The sequence below is a fragment of the Mus pahari genome, chromosome 1 (assembly GCF_900095145.1).
Source record: "Mus pahari chromosome 1, PAHARI_EIJ_v1.1, whole genome shotgun sequence".
In the NCBI taxonomy this organism is placed as follows: domain Eukaryota; kingdom Metazoa; phylum Chordata; class Mammalia; order Rodentia; family Muridae; genus Mus; species Mus pahari.
In genome coordinates this window covers 79,300,730-79,311,019 of record NC_034590.1, presented here as the reverse complement: position 1 = coordinate 79,311,019, position 10,290 = coordinate 79,300,730, and the positions used below count along the sequence as shown (strand labels likewise).

The following is a 10,290-nucleotide window of genomic DNA, read 5'->3' as shown; positions in this document are numbered from 1 at the left end:
GTGTACTTACATACAATAAATAAATAAATAAATCTTTAAAAAAAAGAAAAAAAGAAAGAAAAAAAAGATTTATTTATTATTTAATGTATATGAGTACACTGTAGCTGTACAGATGGTTGTGAGCCTTCATGTGGTTGTTGGGAATTGAATTTTAGGACCTCTGCTTGCCTCGGTTGGCCCTGCATTTTCTGCTCTGACCCAAAGATGTATTTATTATTATAAATAAGCACACTGTAGCTGTCTTCAGATGCACCAAAAGAAGGCCTCAGATCTCATTATGGGTGATTGTGAACCACTATGTGGTTACTGGGATTTGAATTCAGGACCTTTGGAAGAGCAGTCAGTGCTCTTACCCACTGAGCCACCTCACCAGCCCCCCAGTTTGAAGTCTTAAAACAGAGATCAATTCACCTTGTTTAGAAGGTTGTATGCAAGAGATGTAGACATTCATTCATTCATTCATATTTTTCTACTTATCATAATTCCACATTTGTTCTTAAAAGTCTCTTACCATCTCTTTTCCCTTTCTCCATCAGCGAGCAGCTCCAGGCTGTTTTCAGAAGTTCTCTTGTCTGATGCCATCAGTGCTCATACTGACACACAGTGGCCACTAGGCTTCCCAAACAGGTCCATGAACAACCCAGGGACTCTCTCTTTTCTCTGTGTGCCAGGGTATCACTAACGAGAGAAAGCGAAAGCTGGAGCAGCAGCTGCAGAGCATCATGGTTCTCAACCGTCAGTTTGAGCACGTGCAGAATTTCATCAACTGGGCTGTCTGCAGCAAAAGCAGTGTCCCTTTCCTTTTCAGTAAAGAGCTGGTAAGAGGAACCGTGCCCCTCCAGCGCGTCTGAAAGCAGAGCAGAATGGTGCTTGCGTCACAAGGGGAGGGGCCGTCCTTGGAAGTGTATGGTTTTGGGAGGAAAGAGGAGTAACCTGTCACACGCAGCCATGGTTTGGGATTAGTAGGACAGTACCATTTTCTACCAAGTTCCATAGCACGAGGGACCCAGCTGCAGAAATGACCTCCATTTCTTCCAGCTAATCCAGCAAGGAAGGCCTGTAGTTCTCATGGAGTCAGATACTGTCCTGGGGAGTGTGCAGAGAGCTCACAGAAGTTTACTAGGTCTAAGTTGAGGAATGAGAGAAAAAAAAAGCAGGTGTTGAAGATTTATAGTCTTGTGATTGGGAGGATGGTGACCCTGGAGAGGAAGGAGGTGTTTTGTTTTGTTTTGTTTTGTTTTTGTTTTGACAGGGTCCTGCTAGGTAGCTTGTGCAGTCCTCAAACTTGAGATCCTCCTGTCTCTTTTCCCTGGGTGCCACACTCCAGGCTGGAGGAGGATGAGTTCTGAGAGGGGGTTGTGTTGATGCTAAGGAGCCTGGAAGATATCTGAAAAGGGATGTGGAAAGAGCTGGTCTGATGGAGGGGTCTGGAAGTCAGAAGGAGATCGGAGCTGGAGATCAGGACATTGTGGCGATACTGGGACGATTATCATGGCAGCATCGTGGAGGAGAAGAGGAGAGAAAATCCAAAGCTATGGAGTGCTGTCATTTCTACATATGGGAGAAGGCCGAGGAGCACAGCTAGAATGTAGAGGGCAGGCAAGGAAGCACAGTGCATAGACGTCAGAAGAGTTCTACCTGAAGTTTGTGCTGGCCATACTACCAAGGAGAGACAGGATGGACAGGGACGCACTGCCCAAAAGCTGCAGTCCCAAGGCCCCTGGGGATTTCTTTAAAAATGTGCATTGGTGTTTTGCCTGCATGTATGTCTGGGTGAGGGTGTTGGATCTTGGAGTGACAGTGGTGAGCTGCTTCTGTGGGTGCTGGGAATTAAACCCTGGTCTTTGGAAAGAGCATTCAGTGCTCCTAAGCGATGAGCCATCTCTCCAGCCCTGCCTGGCGATCTAATAAGGAAGTTCCAGCGATGTAGAGTCAGGAGTCAGATAAGGAGTTTGTTCGTGGGCAGTGGGGGTCAAGGGGGAAGGGAAAGGAGACAAGTAACCTGGGAAGAATGCAAAGCTGGGGTAAACTCTCTTCCTTTTGTCAACCTGGCAGACTTTTGCACTTCTATATGGGAGAGAGGTTGACAGTAAAACAGAGGTGGGTGGAGTGCATTCTGGGAAAGCTGGCAGAATGTGAGTCTGGTTGGCCTCAGACAAGGGCCGTGCACATAGTTCAGTGTATAAAGTGGAGGGATCTGTGTTTTGGAGAATTTGGATTTTTGTCATTTCTGAGACAGGGTCCAGGTAGGCTTCAACACACTTTGTAGCTCAGGATGATTTGAACTTTTGATTCTCCCGAATTGTATTATGGGCATGCACCACCATGCTGGGTTTATGGGATACTGGGTATTGGGCCTAGGGTTTCCTGTATGCTAGGCAACTACTAACTGAGCTACGTCTCAGTTCCTGGAAGCACTCGCCTTTCGTGGTCTCTATTTTCCACTTCGAGATACAAGGTAGTAGATAATACAAGGGTTAGAGATTGAAGAGCATGCCTCAAGGGAGTAGGAGTATCCTAGAATCAGGAAGTAGTTTGTAGGAGTTTATCACCTCATAGATGTTCAGGTGATGAATGGGATCTGTGTAGGTACAGTGACTGAGCTGAAACAAATGGAAATGACATTAGAGAAATCAAGAATGATACAAGCAACTTTATATGGACTCAACAGGTTGCATTATGGAGTATATCTATGCATACATATATGCATGCAATAACAATGATGAAAAGGAAGCTGTGATGAGTGGTGGTGGCACATGCCTTGAACCCAGCACACTTAGGAGGCAGAGGCAGGCTGATCTCTGTGAACTCGAGGCCAGCCTGGTCTGTAGAGTGACTTCCAGGACAGCCAAGGCTATGTAGAGAAATCCTGTCTCAAAAACCAGAAAAAAAATCAAACCAAAACAGGAACAAAAACAAAAACAAAAACAAAGCTGTAAATTTTAAGGAGAGCAGGGAGGGGTATATGTGAGGATTTGGAGGGAGGAAAGGAAAGGGAGAAATTTTGTTATTTTGTAATTAAACAAATCAAGAATAGGAATTGGGAATAGAGCTATTTGCCTAGAATGTACAAAGCTCTAGGTTTGACACCTAGCACTCCATAATCCACATGTGGTGGTACCTGCGGGGGATGAGAAGTTCAAAGTCTTCCTTGGATATATAATAGATTTGAAGGTGGCCTGGAATATGTGAGACTCTGTCTCACAAAGAAAACAAACCTTAAAAAACACCAAAGACTTAAGAGGTCAAGATATTGATTGGGCCATATCTAGAAGCAGATGTTGGCAGGGTGTGATTGGATACTTGCCAAAGCCCTAAGTAATGGGAGAATACTGAAGGCCAGTAGCTGAGAGCCATGGCAGAGGAAGATGGCAGTGGGGTGGGATGAAGGATGCTCTGCATGCTGGCAGAAGCAGAGCAGTGGCCAGCTCAGAGAGGGTCTGCACAGCTTTGAAAGTGGGTGACGGTGGGATGGATGGAGCTGCCCGGCAAGTATCAATCACTTGTGGCCAGGAAGAGTTACGAGTGTAGGGTTCCAGAGCCTTGGGAAGAGAAGAGCACTGCCTGGGGAGACTGGAAGGTCCTGGGGACATGGAACTGAGACTATGGAGGAGGACTAGAGGCCAGAGGGACATGACCTGGGGCCCTGTAACCTGTCCAAAGCAGGAGAAAGTAGGAGTCGTTATGCAGGCACAGATGTGTCATCAGCGACCTTGGCTCTGTCGCCAGATTGTGTTTCAGATGCAGCGGTTGCTGGAGACGAGCTGTAACACAGATCCTGGCTCTCCTTGGAGTATCAGATTCACCTGGGAGCCCAACTTCTGGACCAAGCAGCTGGCTTCCCTTGGTGAGCTGTGGCCTTTAGCCTGTCCGCTAAGAATAAGCATAGGCAATCTGCTGTGGTTTCTAGGTGGGTCGGCACATGCCTAAGAGAAAGTACTCTCAGACTACCATTGATTATGGAGCCAGTCAAGCCTTTTCTTCAGTAGAAGTGTGTGTGTGTGTGTGTGTGTGTGTGTGTGTGTGTGTGGTGGGGGGCAGGGTTAGGTAAATAATGGCACCATGGGACTCTGCAACACCACCCGAGATCTTAGCTTCTTGATCTGCATGAATGTTGCTCCTTTTATCTTGGTGGTTTTATTGCTGGAGGGGGTGGGGTTGGGGGTGGGGATGGGAGTGGGGGTGGGACTGTATGGCAGTTCATGTGAACATGTCTCTGTGCTAACATGGGGCATATGTGTGTGGTACAAGCTACACACTCCTCCTTTGGGGTTGACGTGCAACTAGAAAAATAATGGTCTTGTGCATTTTTTTCTCTGTTGTAATTTCTGTCAATCAGTCTCTAGGCAGAGTGTAGGCAATATGAAGATGTACTTGTGTGGACAGCCTAATGACTTCTTAAACTAACCACCAACTGCCACTTTGATTTGGGGCTGGATACTAGATTTGTTTTTGTTTTCCTGGACAGGTTGCAGGTAGCTTAGGCTGACTGACAGTGGCATTGAACTTGTAGCTCTCTTGGCTCCACCTCCCCTCTTGAGTACCAGGGCTGCAGGTGTGCACCACCATACCCAGTTTATGGCTCTGGGGATCGAATCCAGGTCTTTGCACATGCTGGGCCAGCACTCCACCAAGTGAATTATATTCCCAGCCCTAGATTTAGTTTTGTTTTTAAAATTAATTAATTAATTTTATGTATATGAGTACACTGTAGCTGAACAGATGGTTGTGAGCCTTCATGTGGTTGCTGGGAATTGAACTCGGGACCTCTGTTTGCTTTGGCCCTACCTCCTCCAGCCCTGTTCGCTCCAGCCAAAAGATTTATTTATTATTATATGAAAGTATGCTGTAGCTGTCTTCAGACACACCAGAAGAGGGCGTCAGATCTCATTACCGATGGTTGTGAGTCACCATGTGGTTGCTGGGATTTGAACTCATGATCTTCAGAAGAGCTGTCAGTGCTCTTACCCACTGAGCCATCTCTCCAGCTCCCCCCCCCCCCCGGGTTTAGTTTTTGTTGCCTTCTCCCATTTGATTTAATTCGACTTTTGCCCTAGATGAGGCTGGTGCTGAGCATAAAGGACCCAAGGTAAATCAGACAGATCCTCTGTCTTTTTCTCATCGAGCAATCATCAGACCTCATCAAAACAATGAGATGAAGGAGCGGTAGACAGAACAGTAGATCTGATGTTCTCACACCGGCTCAGAAACCCCAAGGGCCGTGCTGGTGTCTGCCACCAACCTGGCATGGGATCTTGTATTACACTGCCCAACAGTTTCCCAGATGTGTGCCTAGAGGCTCTCTGTGTACCCTTTGCTATTTTCCAATATACTTCCTCCCCAACCCCACGTGGATTCTTTTAGTGAGTCTCCATTGGGCTGTTAGACTAAAGAGCAAGTGGATTTCCCAGTGGGGTAGAAAGGCTGATCATTTAGTAAAAGCTGACCCAATTCTTCAAATACCTGTGGTCCTCTAAATCAGGCTCCTGCAAGTATCCCTGGCAGCCTTGTTGGCATGGAGTCTTGGAGACCAGGGGGAATAGAAAATAGCAAAGGGGAGCAGTTGGGTCTTACCTTTGAGAATTCTATTCTCAACCCCCAGGCTGCATAACCACTGAAGGTGGACAGCTGACCCGGGCAGATGCTGCGGCTGCCTCTTATGGGAGTTTACAGGGGCAGCCATCCTTTTATCAGAGCCACCAGGCCCCCATGGCTCAGCAGGAGGCACTCAGCCACCCCTCACACAAGTTCCAGTCTCCTGCACTGTGCTCCTCGTCCGTCTGCTGCTCCCACTGCTCTCCAGTCTCGCCTTCCCTCAAAGGCCAAGTCCCCCCTCCCAGCATCCACCCGGCTCATAGTTTCCGACAGCCTTCTGAAATGGTGCCCCACCAGCTGGGGTCACTGCAGTGTTCCACCCTGCTGCCCAGGGAGAAAGAGCTGGCCTGCAGTCCTCATCCACCCAAACTGCTGCAGCCCTGGTTGGAACCACAACCTCCTGCAGAACAGGAGAGTACATCCCAGCGACCAGGACCGCAGCTGGTTTCCCAGCCTGTGTGCATCGTCCCTCCACAAGATGTGCAGCCAGGAGCTCATGCCCAGCCCACCGTACAGACACCCTCCATCCAAGTTCAGCTGGGCCACCATCAGAAGCTAAAGCTCAGCCACTTTCAGCAGCAGCCACAGCCGCAGCAGCAACCACCCCCACCACCGCCACCTCCCCCACCCCCCCAGCATGCACCTCCACCCTTGCCTCCATCCCAGCACCTGGCTTCCAGTCAGCACGAGAGCCCTCCTGGGCCTGCCTGTTCCCAGAATGTGGACATTATGCACCACAAGTTTGAGCTGGAGGAGATGCAGAAGGACTTGGAACTTCTCCTGCAGGCCCAGCAGCCTAGCCTGCAGTTGAGTCAGACCAAGTCTCCTCAGCATCTTCAGCAAACCATTGTGGGGCAGATCAACTACATCGTGAGGCAGCCAGCACCCGTGCAGCCCCAGAGCCAGGAGGAGACCCTGCAGGTGAGCTGTCTTTCCAGGACTTCCCATGGCATACAGCATTCCGGTTCCTTTATCAGAGTGGTCTTTAGCCCTCACGTCTGAAAGCTACCTGACACGCTCTGCTGAGCAAAGTTGTGGTAGACATAGCGCACAGTCTCTATAGAGGTCTGGCTCAGTGTTCTTTACAAGTGGTCTGGCTTAGCTATACCCTGGGATGACAGTGGGAATTTTGTCCATAGATAGTACCTTTAAAACAAAAAGATACTTGTCGGGGTGGGGAGAGAAAGACAAAAAGAGAGATGGGGAGAAAGGAGAAAGGTAAGAAGAAGAGAGGGGGAGGGGAGAGGGAAGGAGAGAGGAGGAGCGGAGGGGAGAGGGGACAAGAAGGGAGGGGGAGAGTGGGGAGGGGGAGAGGGGAGAAGGAAGGAAGGAGAGGGGGAGAGGGGACCAGAAGGGAGGAGAGGGGGAGAAGGGGGGAGAGGGGAGGAAAAGGGAGGATGGGGAGAGATGGGGGAAGAAAGAGCAAAGTGAGTCAGTTTATGTAGAAGCTAGGGTTTAATATTGAGCATCTTCCTCTATTGCTTTTCACCTATTGTTGTTGATATATAATATATATATATATATATATATATATATATATATATATATATATAATATGTAAGTACACTGTAGCTACCTTCAGATGCACCATGAAAGGGCATCAGATCTCATCAACAGGTGGTTGTGAGCCAACATGTGGTTTCTGGGATTTGAACTGAGGACCTTCAGAAGAACAGTTAGTGCTCTTACCCTCTGAGCCATCTCTCCAGCCCCTATTGTTGTTGTTGTTGTTGTTGTTAAAATAGTACCTTACCAAACCTGGAGCTTGCCAATTTGGCTCAACTGGTTGGCCAGCAAGCCCCAGGGATCCATCTGTCTCCAATTTCCCAGACTGGGATTATCAGCACCCACTGACCTTTCTTGACTTCTTTTTATGTGGGTCCTGGAGACTTGAACTCAGATTCTCATGTATCCATGGAAAGCACCATGTTACTCAAGCCCAACAGATGGTGCTGTCAGAGTGGTGCTGGGGCCCTGACAGAGCCAGGATAAAGGGCAGCAATCTCTCCTGTGTCCATGCAGCTTTTAAAACTCCCTTGCTGGGAATTTAGGCATGCCTGGGAAGCGGGGGAGCTCAAGGAGTAGAGCGAGGGTGGCATTAGACCTCAGTGGGTGGCACTCTTACAGCATCCCGAGGACAGTTTAGGCTTTATTTCATATCTGCAAAGCTAGGTATGTCTTTTGTACACACGCAGAATACCACATCAACAGCGGTGCCCTGTGGGTGGTGCCAGCTGTAGCTTGTAGATGAGGAGTGGGGTCGGCAAGGGCCAGCATTTTGCCTAGAGACCATACAGTGTTGAGAAGAGGCGCTAAGCCTGGGGTCTGGGTCTGCCAATTTGCCTTTAATGCCACAGAAGCGGCTCCAGTCTCTCCTTAGGGAACATTGGAGTACTGAATCCTGATCCTCCGTTTTCTCACTTAAGATGACTGAGCATGCTCATAGCTTCGGGATCTCTGCCATTCCACGTCTGAATTCTTAGTTACTGATTTTTTTCTTGATCTCCCGACCTTGCCTGCTTCCCCATCCCTTGCCACGTTTCCCACAGTGCTCTCCTTTAGCTCTGCTTACACATCTTCAGAGAGGCTCCAGAGACTTTCATTTTATCTTATTATTATAAAACATAAAGCTTCATGCTCATGCTTCATAGGTAATGTCTCAGCTGTCAACTCCTGAGGCCTGGTTCCTGGGAAGAGGTGTAAAGTAATGCCTGAGATGGCAGAGCAGGCGCAGGAGTCACAGAGGACCACAGGCTAAACTAAGTACACACTGTGTGACAGACTTGATGGTTTCTCAGTGGTAGGCTATGGAGTGCTTGCTATCACGCACAAGACCCTGGGCTTGAATCCTAGCACTGTAATGATTGACAATGAAATAAACCCAGATCCAAACCAAACTAACCAACCAGCTAACCAACTAACCAACTAGCCAGCCAACCAACCAAAAAACCAAACCAAACCAAACCAAAACAACAACAACAACAACAAAACCCCAAACCCACATTTCAATTGCTAAAGTGAATATCACAAAGTTATCTCAAAATTCTAAGACTATGGTATTAGGATACAACTTTGGTAAGAGTTTAGATGTGTGCGAGTGTGTGCATACATGTCTGGGGTGTGTACATGAGGGTGCACGTGCATTTTTGTACATGTGTTCATATAGGCCAGAGGTTGAATCTGCTTTAGATTTTTTTTTAAGATTTATTTATTTTATATATGTGTGTACACTATCACACTGTCACTGTCTTCAGACACACCAGAAGAGGGCATCGGATCCCATTACAGGTTGTGAGCCACCACGTGATTGCTGGGAATTGAACTTAGGACCTTTGGAAGAGCAGTCAATGCTCTTAACCACTGAGCCATCTCTCCACCCTTTTGATTTAGTGTTTGAGATAGAGTCTCCCTCTCCCTCTCCCTCTCCCTTTCCCTGTGTGTATGTGTCTTTGTCTCTCTTCCTCTCTCTCCCAGAGAAATGGTTTCTTTGTGTAGCCTGGCTGTCTTGGAACTTGCTCTGTACTGTAGACCAGGCTGGCCTCGAACTCACAGAGATCCACCTGCCTCTGCAGGAATTAAAGGCATGCACCACCACAGACTGGCTACGCTGACTGGCCTAAGAGCCTTTCTCTAACCACTATATCTCAGCTCTGGGATTCATCCCCAAGTTTTATGTGGCTTCTGGGATCTGAACTTGTATTCCAGGTACTTTACTGACCATTTCTCTAACCCAGACTATTTTTCTTTTTGAGAAAATTTAAGCCATTCATGGTCTGTAAACAGCTACAAAGGGGCAGGGCCCATTAGTTCCCGCTGGTATTCTCTCTCTGGGGAAACCCATCCAGGATCGTTATTTCTTTTCTAGGTTACAGAGGAGCCACCAGCATCTGAGGGCCCAAAGCCAGCTCTACCTGTTGTTGACAAGAATGCTGCTGCTCCCTTGCCCCAGACATCTGGGGAGGAAACTCCTCACAGTGTCCCTCCGGTAGATGGCACCTCCCAGCGCTCTTCTCCAAATGTGGTGAGAAAGGTAACTCAGCCCTGACACCAGCCACCTGGATAAAGGATGCAGGGAGGTGTGTCCTTGTTCCATCCCTGGATGCTACCCAGCCCTGACTTGTGCCTTTTCCCGAAGTCAGCAATGAAGGTCTTTCCCCATTTCCACTTGCACTTCCACATGGGCTCTCTGGGCTTCATTTAGAGTGGAAGGGAAAGGAGTCAATTTATTCTATGCTCAGAACAGAGTGTGGTCCTCTGACTTTGCTTTCCTAATGGCTGTCTGAGGTGAGCATCACTACCAAGCAGCTAAGGAAACTGAGGCCTTCCAGCTCTGTGGCTGTCAGAAGAGCTTAGCTTTACTTAAGAACCCAAGGTGCAGCCTCTATCCTTTCTGCAACGTAAATGAGGGAAGGTAGTTTATGTGGCTCCCCACTACTCAGTTATTGGCCTTAGAATCAGAGTCAGCGAATTGTTTAGGTGCATGGTTGGCAGAGATGTCCTTGCAGAGACAGTTGAGGACCTACAGACATGGAGATCACTTGAAGATGAGCCATCAGAGGCCTCTTGTCAGTCGCCCTCTCATTTGCAAGCACTCACTGGCCTTGGGAGTAACCCGGCCCCTAACACCTCTGAGTTGTCTTTGTATGTTTTTTTCCTCCTTCTAGCTGGACTGTTGTTAGCACTGTGGCATATTCT

At 48.2% G+C, this 10,290-nt stretch overlaps 1 protein-coding gene across 2 annotated transcripts in view; it reads left to right on the top strand.

Annotated features, from left to right (window-relative positions):
- Positions 1-10,290, top strand: part of Trim66 (tripartite motif containing 66) — a 41,789-nt gene that overhangs the window by 12,338 nt on the left and 19,161 nt on the right. For both annotated transcript variants that reach the window (XM_029540907.1, XM_029540906.1), the window contains exons 7-10: positions 672-818; positions 3,730-3,847; positions 5,603-6,516; positions 9,461-9,625. In XM_029540907.1, coding sequence (XP_029396767.1) covers positions 672-818; positions 3,730-3,847; positions 5,603-6,516; positions 9,461-9,625 — 1,344 coding nt within the window. The remainder of the gene's footprint in view (positions 1-671; positions 819-3,729; positions 3,848-5,602; positions 6,517-9,460; positions 9,626-10,290) is intronic.